The sequence below is a fragment of the Siniperca chuatsi genome, linkage group LG4 (genome assembly GCF_020085105.1).
Source record: "Siniperca chuatsi isolate FFG_IHB_CAS linkage group LG4, ASM2008510v1, whole genome shotgun sequence".
Taxonomy (NCBI): domain Eukaryota; kingdom Metazoa; phylum Chordata; class Actinopteri; order Centrarchiformes; family Sinipercidae; genus Siniperca; species Siniperca chuatsi.
In genome coordinates, this window is record NC_058045.1 from 23,235,613 (window position 1) to 23,252,705 (window position 17,093).

The 17,093-nt window shown below is 40.4% G+C and overlaps 1 protein-coding gene across 1 annotated transcript; it reads left to right on the plus strand.

Annotated features, from left to right (window-relative positions):
• Positions 1-170: 170 nt before the first annotated feature.
• LOC122875588 (myosin heavy chain, fast skeletal muscle-like) lies at positions 171-12,845 on the plus strand. The gene is made up of 41 exons (XM_044194934.1): positions 171-253; positions 408-448; positions 760-981; positions 1,057-1,200; positions 1,293-1,449; positions 1,543-1,570; positions 1,651-1,750; positions 1,864-1,956; positions 2,047-2,110; positions 2,192-2,290; positions 2,383-2,486; positions 2,612-2,750; positions 2,896-3,014; positions 3,301-3,450; positions 3,550-3,720; positions 3,811-4,111; positions 4,212-4,282; positions 4,388-4,475; positions 4,597-4,714; positions 4,836-4,959; positions 5,699-5,835; positions 5,919-6,174; positions 6,259-6,501; positions 6,585-6,761; positions 6,842-6,987; positions 7,075-7,165; positions 7,265-7,654; positions 7,750-7,876; positions 7,964-8,082; positions 8,163-8,359; positions 8,650-8,833; positions 8,927-9,092; positions 9,201-9,325; positions 10,023-10,331; positions 10,425-10,628; positions 10,723-10,848; positions 11,823-11,993; positions 12,084-12,188; positions 12,278-12,373; positions 12,468-12,599; positions 12,745-12,845. Exons 3-41 carry the CDS (start codon positions 775-777, stop codon positions 12,763-12,765), a joined length of 5,799 nt encoding a protein of 1,932 aa, XP_044050869.1. The 5' UTR covers positions 171-253; positions 408-448; positions 760-774; the 3' UTR covers positions 12,766-12,845.
• The last annotated feature ends 4,248 nt before the right edge of the window (positions 12,846-17,093 follow it).

Consider the following 17,093-nt stretch of genomic DNA (forward strand, 5'->3'; position numbering starts at 1 on the left):
AGTAAAAAAGAAAACCTTAACCTTAAAAAAAAACAATTAGAAAGGGAAAAAAGAAACTGCCTGAAACCAAACATAAGCTTTATACACTAGCAACACCTGTTTCAGTGGATGTCTGCTTTGACTGCTATCCACACCACATTTGGCTTGTATCCCAAAATTAACTTTTGCTGTGTAAGCAAGCCAGACTCAATATAAAGGAGTCGAAGAGGACAGAGCAGTGTGTGGTGAAGACCCAAGGAGACCCCTGCTTGTGGTAAGCATATCTTCTATTTGCTTTGGATCACTTCAATGTATTCATCATCGGGGAAATTTGTTTAAAATATTAATTAATTATTAAAATATTTGTTGAACAAATGATTGCTTGCAAAGATTCACCAATAACTGAAAATGTGATATGTTTTCAACAGGATTGTGGAATATAACAGACTTTTGACAGAGAAAGGGTCAGGTATGAATATCTTTGAACTATCTTTAATTTGTACGTATCGTATGTGAAACATTTAATTCAGCTGCAAAGTTTTTGTTCATCCAATTTAGTCAAAACTCAGGTAAGTGTCAATCTTGGCACTACCAATTAAGTCTAGAAAAACATTTTGAATGAGCAAAGGTGAAGTCACTTGTGATGATGCGCTCAATTTGATGGGGATATATTAATTATTTAGTTAATTTCGGTTATTCTGGGCTGTTCAGCCACATGGCTTAAAGACATTAGTTTTAAAGAGATCAATAAGATTAAACTTATTTATAATTACCTCACAGAAGTAAGCCGCCACCATGAGTACGGACGCTGAGATGGCCGTTTATGGCAAAGCTGCCATTTACCTCCGTAAGCCAGAGAAGGAGCGAATTGAGGCTCAAAACAAACCTTTTGATGCCAAGTCTGCCTGCTACGTCACCGATGCCAAGGAGCTGTACTTGAAGGGAACAATCATCAAGAAAGAAGGTGGCAAAGCCACTGTCAAACTCCTGGACACTGAGGAGGTTGGTATCATAAAGTCAGAGTCAACTGGTAATTATATATGATCAGTTCTCATTGTGACAAATGTCCTGTTCCAGGAGAGGACAGTTAAAGAAGATGACGTCTTTCCAATGAACCCTCCCAAGTTCGACAAAATTGAGGACATGGCCATGATGACCCATCTCAATGAAGCCTCTGTGCTATATAACCTCAAAGAGCGTTATGCAGCATGGATGATCTACGTAAGACAATCCGCCTAATGAGAAAAGGGAAATATTGAAAATTTAGACATCGAGTCATAGAGTTAACTGTTAATCTCTGTGATCACTTTCAGACCTACTCTGGGTTGTTCTGTGCCACTGTGAACCCCTACAAGTGGCTCCCAGTGTACGATGCTGAAGTTGTAAGTGCCTATAGAGGCAAGAAGCGTATGGAGGCTCCACCCCACATCTTCTCTGTCTCTGACAACGCTTTTCAGTTCATGCTTACTGGTAAGTCATTACCATACCAATGTAGAATATATCTGTATATGAGGTTTCTGTTGCAGAAAAACATAGTTAATTCCTTTGTTTTCCATTTAACAGATAGGGAGAACCAGTCTGTCTTGATCACGTAAGTTTCACATTTGTTGACTTTGTTTAACATAGTCAAATATCTTGATCAAATTCTTATAAGGCTGTGTCTATACCTAGTGGAGAATCCGGTGCTGGAAAGACTGTGAACACCAAGCGTGTCATCCAGTACTTTGCAACAATCTCAGTTGGTGGAGACAAGAAGAAGGACACATCAAAGGTGGGAGTATGTCACTGTATGATGATTACAATTCAGTGTTCTTTAAGTATGGAATATTTTTCCAAGGGAAAATATAATCATTTTCTGATGTCAATTCTAAACCTGGATAATAGGGGTCACTGGAGGATCAGATTATTGCAGCCAATCCCCTGCTGGAGGCCTATGGTAACGCCAAAACTGTGAGGAATGACAACTCTTCTCGTTTTGTAAGTATGGAGGGATTTCTACACATGAGGGAGGTCTTGTTACAGATTGCCCATGTGGAGGGACGTTAAAAATTCCTTTGTTCCAAACAGGGTAAATTCATCAGAATCCATTTCGGCACAACTGGCAAACTGGCTAGTGCTGATATTGAGACATGTAAGTAACAATCCTCATAGTACCTACAAATGACTGGAATTGAGAATTGGCCAGGCTGTGACTGATGAACAACTTTTGTAGATCTGCTGGAGAAGTCTAGAGTGACATTCCAGCTTCCTGATGAAAGAGGCTACCACATCTTCTACCAGATGATGACCAACCACAAACCTGAGCTGATTGGTAAGCAGATTGAGTTGTTGCCCAATGTTAGACCTACTTACAGTTTTCATATAAAACATCTACTGAGCTTGTCACCCTTCTTTGATCCCCAGAAATGTCTCTCATCACAACCAACCCCTACGACTTCCCCATGTGTAGCCAGGGTCAGATCACTGTGGCCAGCATTGATGACAAAGTTGAGCTGGAAGCCACTGATGTGAGTGATCTTCACTTCAAAATATTTAAATATATGTTGTGCATTAAATGTAACATCAAAACGGCTCTTTTAAATGCATTTTCTAAAGTGATTATGTTTTGTGTGGGCACCTCTTTGGAACACAGAACGCTATTGATATCCTGGGCTTCACTAATGAAGAGAAGATGAGCATCTACAAGATGACTGGTGCTGTGCTCCACCATGGTAACATGAAGTTCAAGCAGAAGCAGCGTGAGGAGCAGGCTGAGCCTGATGGCACAGAGGGTGAGTATTTAATGTCAGCTCAAAGTGAATAGCTTGGGAACAACAGTGGTAAAGTTCTTTATCAGATGGGTTTCTGTTATATCATGATGGACAAGCATGCTCACATACTGTATGTATTAACTCAAAATCACTGAACTATTTTCAGAGGCTGACAAGGTTGCTTACTTGCTGGGTCTGAACTCCGCGGACATGCTGAAGGCTCTGTGCTATCCCAGAGTGAAGGTCGGAAATGAGTTTGTCACCAAGGGACAGACTGTACCTCAGGTAACTGAGATATACTGGTATCAATTTTTTGTTTTAATTTACATGTGGTACATGTGTATTTATATTAGGAAAAAGAAAATCTGAGAAAGTTTTAGTCACTCTCAGGTTTGTAACATCAGATACAGTGTGCAAGTTAACTCTACTTTTGATAAGTTCATTGTATGTTGACAAATGACCAAGACTAATATGAAATTATTTTCAGAATTCATTCTTTTGTCTCAGTACCAGCAATCCAGCATTTTCAAAAACGGTTGATTTACTTTTCAAATCACATCCTTGTATTTAGGTCATGAACTCAGTGCCTGCCCTGGCCAAGTCTATCTATGAGAGGATGTTCTTGTGGATGGTTATCCGCATCAACCAGATGTTGGACACTAAACAGCCAAGGCAGTACTTCATTGGTGTCCTGGATATTGCTGGCTTTGAAATCTTTGATGTAAGCTTCATTTCCAACAATTCAGCAGTCGATACTTTTCATGACAGAATCATTCTTATTGCCTGCGAGAGATTATGCTAATTATTTGTCCCTTCACAGTTCAACAGCATGGAGCAGCTGTGCATCAACTTCACCAATGAGAAACTGCAACAGTTCTTTAACCACCACATGTTTGTCCTGGAGCAAGAGGAGTACAAGAAAGAGGGTATTATCTGGGAGTTCATTGACTTTGGCATGGACTTGGCTGCCTGCATTGAGCTGATTGAAAAGGTAATCATTTCATTTTGTGATTCTATGTAATTGTCCTTAACTTGACTTAATGTATCACTTAATAAGAAACTTCTCCCCATTTTTTCCAAGCCCATGGGCATCTTCTCCATCCTTGAAGAGGAGTGCATGTTCCCCAAGGCCACAGACACATCCTTCAAGAACAAGCTGTATGACCAGCATCTTGGCAAAAACAGAGCATTTGAGAAGCCAAAGCCCGCCAAAGGCAAAGCTGAGGCCCACTTCTCCTTGGTGCACTATGCTGGTACCGTGGACTACAATATCTCTGGCTGGCTGGACAAGAACAAGGATCCACTGAATGAGTCTGTCGTGCAGCTGTACCAGAAGTCCTCAGTTAAACTGCTGTCTGTACTGTATCCTCCTGTTGTTGAGGGTATGATAGTAACTACAGTAAACTCAAACATATTTTTAATGTTGTAGATACTGCATATTTTTTAACTATAGCTTGTGTTTCTACTTAAAATGATCAACAGAGTCTGGCGGCGGTAAGAAGGGAGGCAAGAAGAAGGGTGGTTCCATGCAGACTGTGTCTTCACAGTTCAGGGTAAGGTTTAACATTGCAAACTTGGGTACAAAACCGTATCTCAGTTCATACTCAAACTCACAACTGTTACATTTCATGACATGTGTTACCATTTTGAATCTACAGGAGAACTTGGGCAAGCTGATGACTAACTTGAGGAGCACCCATCCTCACTTTGTGCGCTGCCTGATTCCCAATGAGTCAAAGACTCCAGGTACAAAGAGAACATAATGCCAGTAGAGTCTTTGAGGAGTGGTTTGGTTTTGTCAATTTAGTGCTGCTTCAACAAACACTCTTTATTCAAAGAAGTCATTAAGAAATGTCTTTTTTGACAGGTCTGATGGAGAACTTCCTGGTCATCCACCAGCTCAGGTGTAACGGTGTGCTGGAGGGTATCAGAATCTGCAGAAAAGGTTTCCCCAGCAGAATCCTCTATGGTGACTTCAAGCAGAGGTATCAGTGGATACTCTACTGATAGAATTCTGATGCAGATTAAATTATAGATAATACTAATTAAATTAGATCTGATTAAAAGAAAATGCTCACACTGACCATTAACTCTCTCATAAAAAAGGTACAAGGTGCTCAATGCCAGTGTCATCCCTGAGGGTCAGTTCATTGATAACAAGAAGGCTTCAGAAAAGCTGCTTGGGTCAATTGATGTCAATCATGATGAGTACAGATTTGGACACACCAAGGTAAGAACCATGATTGTATTCATACTTTAGTGTACTTGCCAGGGAGGGTGTGATTTCAGTCCAGTGTGTTTGTTTTCCTGTTAATTATATATAGGTTATACAGTATCTGTTAATTGAGACGCATCATTCACTGGAGTTTACACTAGTTTTTGCTAACCCTCTACTTTGTATTTTTCAATTTTGGCGCAATGGTTCAGACTTTTGCTTTGACCAGACAGCATTCTTTCCCTTGATGATGATCCCAATTTAAACAGCAGGGCTACGGCTAGGTACTGACACTACCCGACAGTCACACAAAAAAACACTAATTGGAGAGCCTCTCAGAGCCGCTAACGTTAGCTCAGCTACAACACAGGTACCAGACAGAAACTTTTACAAAGGGCCATAAATGTGCTTCTGACTGTCAAAACTCCAGTGTGTTTCCAGCGTAGACACGGAGAGTCTGACAGCAGCTGCTCATGGCTGGTTAGCTGTCTTTCGCTCACTCTGGTCTGTGTCTCCTTACCTCCCATGATAAACATGAGGCCACACCCCCTTAAGTGTTTGTCCAGCAGTCCTCTGCTGCGTTTTTTTTAAATATGCTGGGAGGGAAGGCAGAATTTGGGGGTGAAGTTACATTGATTGTAATGAATTTGGTGCCAAGTCAGATCATGTGCCAAGGAACAATGGGTAAACTGTTATATATGTTGAGCAAACCTTTGCCTTAGAACTCTTGAACCATGTGGGGTTGTTTTTTCAGGTGTTCTTCAAGGCCGGTCTGCTGGGTACCCTTGAGGAGATGAGAGATGAAAAGCTGGCATCTCTGGTCACCATGACTCAGGCTCTCTGCCGTGGTTACCTCATGAGAAAGGAGTTTGTGAAGATGATGGAGAGGAGGCATGTTGAATACAGCAATTTCTGAATGATGGTATAAAAAATTACAAACAACATTGTCAATAACAGCAACTTCTTGTCCACAGGGAAGCCATATATACCATCCAGTACAACGTCCGCTCATTCATGAATGTGAAACACTGGCCATGGATGAAGGTGTACTACAAGATCAAGCCTCTGCTGAAGAGTGCTGAAACTGAGAAGGAGCTGGCCCAGATGAAGGAGAACTATGAGAAGATGCAATCAGACTTGACTACTGCTCTGGCCAAGAAGAAGGAATTGGAGGAGAAGATGGTGTCCCTTCTGCAGGAGAAGAATGATCTGCAGCTGCAAGTAGCATCTGTAAGTACACATCAACAGGCAGTTGAGCTTTTTCATGTTTTTCAATGTTGATGTGCTAACATCTATTTTCATCAAATCAACAAGGAATCAGAGAATCTGTCAGATGCTGAGGAGAGATGTGAGGGACTTATCAAGAGTAAGATTCAGCTGGAGGCCAAACTCAAAGAGACAACTGAGAGACTGGAAGATGAAGAGGAAATCAATGCTGAGCTCACTGCCAAGAAGAGAAAGCTGGAGGATGAATGCTCTGAGCTCAAAAAGGATATTGATGACCTGGAGCTTACCTTGGCCAAAGTGGAGAAGGAGAAACATGCCACTGAGAACAAGGTTTGTAAATATTAATATATCTAGCAGATGAAGTAACATTTAAGGAATACCATGTAATAACATCATCTGTCTTGCAAACTTAGGTGAAGAACCTGACCGAGGAGATGGCCTCTCAGGATGAGAGCATTGCTAAGCTGACCAAGGAAAAGAAAGCCCTTCAGGAGGCTCATCAGCAGACTCTTGATGACCTGCAGGCTGAGGAAGACAAAGTCAACACTCTGACCAAGGCCAAGACCAAGCTTGAGCAGCAAGTGGATGATGTAAGTTTACAAAGTCACTTAGGCTGACAAAGCTAGATTCTTCTTGGACGTGATCATTAAAAAGTCATATTAATGTTCAGCTTGAGGGTTCTCTGGAGCAAGAGAAGAAGCTGCGTATGGACCTTGAGAGAGCCAAGAGGAAGCTGGAGGGCGATCTGAAACTGGCCCAGGAATCCATCATGGATCTTGAGAATGACAAGCAGCAGTCTGATGAGAAACTGAAAAAGTAACACTGCTTTTGAATTTGAACCACTCTTTTAAAAAATAGTCAACTGCATGAACTCTCATTATGTATGTTATCTATTTCTCACAGGAAAGACTTTGAAATCAGTCAGCTCCTTAGCAAGATTGAGGATGAGCAGTCAATGGGTGCTCAGCTTCAGAAGAAGATCAAGGAGCTTCAGGTGACATACTGTGTTACATAAAACATTACTGCATACATCTCATTTTTTGTGTATCAAAAGTTCAAGTTTCCTGAAATGCAACACACCTACATTCAACAGGCACGTATTGAGGAACTGGAGGAGGAGATTGAGGCTGAGCGTGCTGCTCGTGCCAAGGTTGAGAAGCAGAGAGCTGACCTCTCCAGGGAACTTGAGGAGATCAGTGAGAGGCTAGAGGAGGCCGGTGGTGCCACTGCTGCTCAGATTGAGATGAACAAGAAGCGCGAAGCTGAGTTCCAGAAGCTCCGTCGTGATCTTGAGGAGGCCACTCTGCAGCATGAAGCCACTGCTGCTGCTCTTCGCAAGAAGCAGGCTGACAGCGTTGCTGAGCTGGGAGAGCAGATCGACAACCTCCAGCGCGTCAAGCAGAAGCTTGAGAAGGAAAAGAGTGAATTCAAGATGGAGATTGATGACCTCTCCAGCAACATGGAGGCTGTTGCTAAAGCAAAGGTACACAATACATTCAGCGGTATTTTAATACCCAAATTAGTGTAGTAAATATGATCAAATCTGATCACTGATCTGATCTCTCTTTTCCTCATTAGGGAAATCTTGAAAAGATGTGCCGTACTCTTGAGGACCAACTAAGTGAACTGAAGACCAAGAATGATGAAAATGTCCGTCAAATCAACGACATGGGTGCACAGAAAGCACGACTCCTGACAGAAAACGGTATCTACAAATTAACCGTGAATGATCTGTTGTGTATTGTTGAGTAACACAATGCAAACTAATGTATCACGACATCTTTCACACAAGGTGAGTTCAGCCGTCAAATTGAAGAGAAAGAAGCTCTTGTCTCCCAGCTGACCAGAGGCAAACAGGCCTTCACACAGCAGATTGAGGAGCTGAAGAGACAGAATGAAGAGGAGGTCAAGGTAAGAAACTTAAGTGTGTACTCTTAAACTGTGTGCGTTATTTCGACATTTCACACACTGCATATCGTTTCTTACACCAGGCCAAGAATGCTCTTGCTCATGGACTGCAATCAGCCCGCCATGACTGTGATCTGCTGAGGGAGCAGTTTGAGGAGGAGCAGGAGGCCAAGGCTGAGCTGCAGCGTGGAATGTCCAAGGCCAACAGTGAGGTGGCTCAGTGGAGAACTAAATATGAAACTGATGCTATCCAGCGCACTGAGGAGCTTGAGGAAGCCAAGTGAGTAACTTTCAAACAATTAAATGGACAGAAGTATAGAAGTGTAGCATTATAGAGTAGCTCAACTGACAATGCTATTGCTTGTATCAATACTTGCATTTAAACAAATGTATCCAAACATTATTTATTTTTATTTTGGGGCAAACACTTTAGATTCCATATGTTCATCTAGATTCTGACAAATATGTAATTATTCGTATTACAATATTTTTCCAGATATTTTTGCACATATGAAAGTATTTGTAACTAAGGTTTTCACTGAGAGACAAATTGCACCCTTTTCCAAACAGGAAAAAGCTGGCCCAGCGCCTTCAGGAGGCTGAGGAGCAGATTGAGGCAGTGAATTCCAAGTGTGCCTCTCTGGAGAAAACCAAACAGAGGCTCCAGAGTGAGGTGGAGGACCTCATGATTGATGTGGAGAGAGCCAATGGGCTGGCCGCCAACCTGGACAAGAAGCAGAGGAACTTTGACAAGGTAACCATAACAAAATAAAATCAAAGAAAACTAAAACGATTTGCCACTGTATTGATAAAAAACTAAGTAAAATGTATTAACTGTATTATTCAGGTGTTGGCAGAGTGGAAGCAGAAGTATGAGGAGGGTCAGGCAGAGCTTGAGGGAGCTCAGAAGGAGGCTCGTACTCTCAGCACTGAGCTGTTCAAGATGAAGAACTCTTATGAGGAAGCTCTGGATCAGCTGGAGACCATGAAGCGTGAAAACAAGAACCTGCAACGTGAGTTCTGACCACGTTAACAGTTACATTGTATTCATCACATGTATATGTCTTACACTGTATCATATGTAGGTTTAACAATATAAAAACACATGCATCTCTCTGCAGAGGAGATCTCAGATCTGACTGAACAGATTGGTGAGACTGGCAAGAGCATCCATGAGCTGGAGAAGTCCAAGAAGCAGGTGGAGACAGAGAAGGCTGAGATCCAGACAGCTCTTGAAGAGGCTGAGGTAAATTTCTTCTGGGGCGATCTTCTGAAAAACAAATTCTAAATCATGGACAAATATACAGGTCATGTTTTAGTATGAAGCCTCCTTGTTTTCTGATCTGCTCCCATCTGCCCTGTTAAATTAAATTTTTGTTACAGCATAATGCTGTTAATACAAAGTTAACATGTCCTGTATCTGTTCCAAAATAAAAGCCCTCTAGCATTTCAGTGGGCAGAATCCCTTCCCTTCCTAACAAGGCTTTTATTGTCAAACATTTGCAGGACCATGTTGTGGCAAAATCAGTGTCTCACACAGCTCCTATACGGTACTTCAAATGTAGCTATTGCCATCTTGTGGCGCTTAGATATTACTACACAATGCAGTTTGGCTGGGACATAAACACACATTCACCCACAGTTGCTAAAATCGGACAATAATACTTTAGATGAGTAATCCAGAACAGGGTTGAAAATAGCATGATTATATTGTTGAATTTATTCAATTAAAGTGATGGAAATGTACATTATGCTTTGCAGGAGTTGTGTTTACCCCCGCACTGTATTTGGGGCCGTTCTTTATCTGTTTGTGGCAAACACGCCCTGGCAATTATTTGAGACCCAACTTTTGTTTGACTATCGGCTTTATTTGACAAAGTACGGTATTATGAAAGGTTTGAGATGAATGTCAGAGATGAATATTTTATTTTTCATATCATTAGGGAACTCTGGAACACGAAGAGTCTAAGATCCTGCGTGTCCAGCTGGAGCTCAACCAGATTAAGGGTGAGGTGGACAGGAAGCTGGCAGAGAAAGATGAGGAGATGGAGCAGATCAAGAGGAACAGCCAGAGGGTGATTGACTCCATGCAGGGCACTCTGGATTCTGAGGTCAGGAGCAGGAACGATGCCCTGAGAATCAAGAAGAAGATGGAGGGAGACCTGAATGAGATGGAGATTCAGTTGAGCCACGCCAATCGCCAGGCTGCTGAGTCCCAGAAGCAGCTGAGGAATGTGCAGGCACAGCTGAAGGTATTGTAAAGCATGGAGGTGTTGCACAGACTATGGTCAGTGCATCTACATTTTGGTACTCATGTAAATATTTTCCTGATATTTTTTCACCAGGATGCACAACTGCACCTTGATGATGCTGTCAGAGCCCAGGATGACCTCAAGGAACAAGCTGCTATGGTGGAGCGCAGGAACGGTCTCATGGTGGCTGAAATTGAGGAACTTAGAGCTGCTCTGGAACAGACCGAGAGAAGCCGCAAAATCGCTGAGCAGGAGCTGGTGGACGCCAGTGAGCGCGTTGGACTTCTGCACTCTCAGGTGAACGGACACAATCATTTCTTCAAGAATTCAAAAGTTTTTAAATAATGTGTAAAAATCAGGCATGTGATGACTAAATGTTTTTACCTTTTAGAACACAAGCCTTATGAACACCAAGAAGAAGCTTGAGGCTGACCTGGTCCAGATCCAGAGTGAAGTGGATGACACTGTTCAGGAAGCAAGGAATGCAGAGGACAAGGCCAAGAAGGCTATCACTGATGTAGGTTTAAATTTCTTTTCAGAATCAGAATCAGAAATACTTTATTGATCCCCGTAGGGAAACTCTTTGTTCCAGTAGCTCTTCTTTACGTCAGTGCACACAGGAGAAAACGATATTATACACTATAAACAGGTCAGAAATAAATTAAGTAACATGTTGGTATAAGTATAAGATAAACTAAGTGTCGAGTACCAAGTGGGTTTACTGGTAGATGGTGAAGTACAGTATAAATACAATGTCACTAATTATGTAATAAATAATAGTAAAAGCGGAGGTGCATGTACTGTCGAGAGTAATTGAGGTATATCCGTAACAGTAATAAGAAAAACTAACAAGGGAAAACTAATATTGCACTTGAGTAGTAAACAGAATATTGCACAATTATTATTAGATGTAATGCTCAATGTCCAGTTTAGTGACCTAGGGTCAAACAGACTAATCCTTAGAGGGAGGAGTTAAATAGTTTGATGGCCACAGGCAGGAATGACTTCCTGTGGCGCTCTGTGGTGCTCTTTGGTGGGATGAGTCTTCCGCTGAAGGTGCTCCTTTGTTTAGCCAGCACGTCATGGAGCGGGTGGGAGACACTGTCCAAGATGGCGTGTAGTTTGGCCAGCATCCTCCTCTCTGACACCACCGCCAGAGAGTCCAGCTCCACCCCCACAATGTTACTGGCCTTACGGATCAGTTTGTTCAGTCTGTTTGCGTCCGCTACCTTTAACCTGCTGCCCCAGCATGCAACAGCATACAGGATAGCACTGGCCACCACAGACTCATAGAACATCTTCAGCATTGTCCGGCAGATGTTGAAGGACCTCAGCCTCCTCAGAAAATAGAGGCGGCTCTGGCCCTTCCTGTAAACAGCCTGAGTGTTCTTGGTCCAGTCCAGTTTATTATCCATTGTTCTTAATTTTACTCCAAGTAAATTATGTTTTTTCAAGATATTTCAAATTAACACTGTATGCTGTCTCCTCTAGGCTGCTATGATGGCTGAGGAGCTGAAGAAGGAGCAGGATACTAGTGCTCACCTGGAGAGGATGAAGAAGAACCTGGAGGTTGCTGTTAAGGACCTGCAGCACCGCCTGGATGAGGCTGAGAACCTGGCCATGAAGGGTGGCAAGAAGCAGCTCCAGAAACTTGAGTCTAGGGTAAGACAATTGTGTTAAGATTTGCAGTCAAACAAATGTAAGAAAAGATATGGGGCCTAAATATTGTATGAATTGTCTGTTCTTTTGAAGGTGCGTGAGCTGGAGACAGAGGTTGAGGCTGAACAGAGACGTGGAGCAGATGCTGTTAAGGGTGTCCGCAAATATGAGAGGAGGGTGAAGGAGCTCACCTATCAGGTACAGTCACTTTGACAGTTAACATGTACACAATCTTACGTATCTATTATTGAAAACATTTAAACATGCAAATTGACTTTCTATCACAGACTGAAGAGGACAAGAAAAACATTACCAGGCTGCAGGATCTGGTTGACAAGTTGCAGCTCAAGGTGAAGGCGTACAAGAGGCAGGCTGAGGAGGCGGTAAGGACAATATTCATTTTCAATACTGAAAAGCAGATTTATTTCCCACAAAGTAGACCTTTGGTCAAAAATGTCAATCTCTATGGTATTCCAGGAGGAGCAGGCCAATGTTCATCTGTCCAAGTGCAGGAAGATCCAGCATGAGCTGGAGGAGGCTGAGGAGCGTGCTGACATTGCAGAGTCCCAGGTCAACAAACTGAGAGCAAAGAGCCGTGACTCTGGCAAGGTAAACATATACACATTTCAGCTTAATGGAAATTATTTAAATTCTAAACCTGTATAAACCTACATGTATGCAGAGTATGATCTGTATGTATGCATGCATGAATTGATTGATTGATTGATTGATTGATTGATTTTTTTTGTTACAGGGAAAAGAGGCGGCTGAATAAAGCACTACAGCTGATGGACTATTTCTAATCATATAATATGATGTGAAATATACCACAATAAAATAGTTTTTGATCTTAAATTGCTGTCTGTGTTATTTTGTTCTCATTGTGTCCTCCACTAGAGAGCAAATGTGAGATTTGGATTATTTGTGACACAGCTAAACAAATTCTACAATCTTTACTAGAATGGATGGCTAAATCATAAAGTATGCTGCATACTTTTTTTGATGCACAGGTATCGACTGTTTTAAAGTCAAAATATATACCTGATGTAACCCTCCGTATCATTTGAGGTATGTGGTATGAAAAACTAGTAAGTGTGCCACCAACATGCAAACATTTACAGGTCCTGACCACAGAGAGGAGAGCTACAACATTCCAGAGGGATGTAGGGAAGGTGTGGGAGCACTTCTGGATCCCTCAGAAGTTGGAGAAACTGTCTGAGAAGGAAAAAGGGGATTCACTAATGTCACTGAGTGAAAAATTAGCATAAGCATGAATGAATAGTTGACTTAATTCAAGACAAAGTCTTGATTATGAGCTTTCTTTAGAGGCCACAGACAACACAGTTCAATAAACTTTGGCATCCCAGAATGACACCTTGAGTGCTCCCTTTTAGCCCTGATCAAAATGGATCCAGCTACAGAATGTGAAGAGTGTAAAAAAGTGTCAGAGTTATTTTTGTTCGATAGGAATGTTCAACAGAAAGCATATGCCAACCCTTTTAGAGAATAATCAACCTCGACACTCATATGGTTAATATATGCCATTTACAACTGCGCCATCAGATTTATCAATCAATATGCTATTCCTTTTTGTGGTCACACTTTATTTTACGGTACACTATTAAGACGTAATAAGCCATACTTTGTATCAAATTAGACCGAAACTAGAAAATGTTTTTTATTAGACTGTAAACAAACACAGTTATACCTTAATTAGACACATGCAACTAAATTATCTGCATATAATGCCGTATTAGACACAAAATATACTATACTTAGACATTTTATACCAAATTATACTCTAATTATAAAATAAATAGGAGATCCTAATAGCCAATTAGACACCATTTTACAAGATTAAAGTCTAATTAAATCAAATACAAAACCATATCAGATCCAAAATATGCTACAGGCCTTACTACCAAACTATGCTATATTAGACACCCCATTTAATGCTGCCAACATGGGCCTATGATAGCTTAATTAGACAACATAGGCTGTAATTAAACAAATTTAATATTATATCAGACATAGCCTTTATAATAGTTGAACACTTATTAATAGTTCCGGGAGGGTAACAACAAGCAGGGAATTCTTTTGCCCAAACACCCTGGGAGAAGGAGAACAGGCAGAGGTAAGTTTGTGCATTCCTCAGACAGATTTCAGTTTACTATTACAATTAGCTTAGCATGAGTCTTACATTATACTGCTCAATTAACAAATATTTTTGATAGAGTCATAAATCAATGGACATTATTGGCTCATTCACAGGCGAACAATGGATTTCAATTTAGTTCACGGTACAGTTCTGTTGTAATGTTTCACATATTAGCTTCTAAGAAAGTCTAATAAGATGTAACAGGGGAAATAAAGATGCATTGTCCTGGCAGCTTCCATAATGTTATTAGGGTTAGATAGTGACATGGCATTAAATGGTCTGATGTCTTAACTTAACCTACAAAGTCCACGAGACACCGGAGAATATCCAGGCTATGAGGGACGTGTAAAGTAGCGACCAGATGTGACCCGATGTGGTTTGACTTTTGTTTATGGTACAGTTTTCATCTAATGAGCAACAAATGAACCTGTAAGAAAGTGAAACTGTGTTAAATAATGGCCAAATAAATGTATTATCCTCTGAGCTCTCTGTGTTGACTATTTTAAAGGCTATATCCGATTTAATATGGCAATGAATTAGTCTAATTACATCCTGTGTTGTCTAATTAAGCTTTCATAGGCCCATGTTGGCAGCATTAAATGGGGTGTCTAATAAGCATAATTTGTTAGCAAGGGTAGAATATCTATCTAGAAATCTATTTAGTGATGTCTGACTGTCTCTGATGCTTTATATTTTGTCTGGCTATGTTTGTTTTTCTTGCTAGCTGGTGTACTTAGTTCTCTCTTGCAAGAGATCTTGATCTCAATATTATTTAATTAAATAAGATAAGTAAGACATTTTACTAAGACACTTCGTAAATATATATATATATATATATATATATATATATATATATATATATATATACATATATACACACACACACACACACACACACACATATGTGAATGGCTGAAGAAGAACAAAATGAAGACTTTGGAGTGGCCTAGTCAAAGTCCTGACCTGAATCCTATTGAGATGCTGTGGCATGACCTTAAAAAGGCAGTTCATGCCCGAAAACCCTCCAATGTGGCTGAATTACAACAATTCTGCAAAGATGAGTGGGCCAAAATTCCTCCACAGCGCTGTAAAAGACTCATTGCAAGTTATTGCAAACGTTTGATTGCAGTTGTTGCTGCTAAGGGTGGCCCAACCAGTTATTAGGTTTAGGGGGCAATCACTTTTTCACACAGGGCCATGTAGGTTTGGATTTTGTTTTCCCTTAATAATAACAACCTTCATTTAAAAACTGCATTTTGTGTTTACTTGTATTATCTTTGACTAATACTAGATACTAGATGATCTGAAACAATTAAGTGTGACAAACATGCAAAAAAATAAAAAATCAGGAAGGGGGCAAACACTTTTGCACACCACTGTATACACACACAGCAGACCAAGGTAGGAATGATAAAAGTGTTGTATGCTGAGATGTCCAAGATACTGATGAATATCACAAGTGGCCAGTGTTGTTCTTTTGCAGCTTCTTTTCCATCCCCCTGCAGCATTTCTTGGGCATGTAGGGCACCAAGAATGTGTCGGGTGTGAACACAAATGTGTTCCTACCATCGTCAGCTTCCTCTTGAGGAGCTCCTGTCCGATTTGACAAAGATGTGATCCTCATATTCAGAAAATTCTTCATCTTCCAAAGTGAAAGATGCTCCTTCCACACTAGCTTCTCTCTCTAAAATTTATTCTAAAGCCCTCTGAGCAGAGATCCTCTTTGCCATACAGATCGATTCTGACAAGAAGCCACGCACACAGAGCTATTTATTTGTTGTGTTCACCCCCCCAATTTGGGGAAATGCTTAGAAAGTGAAACAAAATAACATTCTTGTAAAACATTGTGTAGTTTGACACTCTACAGAGGGTACAGAGTGTGGGGAAATGCGTAAGCAGACAGTATTTGAAATGTAACATTGTTGACAGTAAAGAGAGTGGGGAAATGTGGGTTGTCTGTGCCTAGTACCTTCAGGTCCAGTGGAGGCCCATGAGTTTCAGGCTGAATAAGATATTCCATTATTTAATTAAAACACCACAAAATAGTTAAATCCATCAGGGAGAAAAAGATGATTATTTTTTAACCTTCAGATCTACTTTTTTCTCAGTTAAATATAAGTATACATGTTATAAGGAAAGTCTGAGCCATAACCTTGTTCCACATTATTTTATGTTTTCATGTTTTATGCTGTGTTTTATATATTGTTTCAGTGGGGTTTTTTGTTACCACATTCAGTCTATGTTACATGTTCTTGTATGGCTTTTAAGTTGTGGTGAATAAATATTTTGTTATGGAAGATAAAGGCTTCCTTTTCTTCATGACAAACTCATGTAGTGACGTCCTTAAAAGCAATGATCAATTTTGTGGGGCATTCAGAAATTTTTGGGAAAATGTTAAAATTCATAGAAAATAGAATGTTTCTTAGTATAAATCATTGTTTGGCTCAATGAATGTTCTCATTATGAAACGCACAGGAACAGCATCAGACTTGACAAGTTGTTAACAGCTTGGAACACAAGAGTCAATTAAACAGAAGAATGTCTTACAATTCAGCATCAGTAATGCTAATTTTTAGGGATGGTCATGACATAAAAAAAATCCTTTGTTATTCATGACAGTTATATTATTTAGTTTCAATTGTATGATTGAAATAATAAGCTGTGAACTATTATCTAAAAAACTGTAGATAAGTAGACAAATTTATTGTATTGTGATTTAATATAAATAAAATAAAATAAACAATTTAAGAAAACATAACACTGATGTATATTTAAATAAGAATACTTCTGTAAAACATACAGGTTGCTCGTTGTTCTTTAATTAAAGTATTAAGCAATTAGCATGGCCAAGCAAAAACTTGACACTAACTGAAACCTGAAACAACAGATGTATATACTTGCAGCACGTTTTAAGTGATCTCTACTTTCGCTGTCTGCCTTACCAC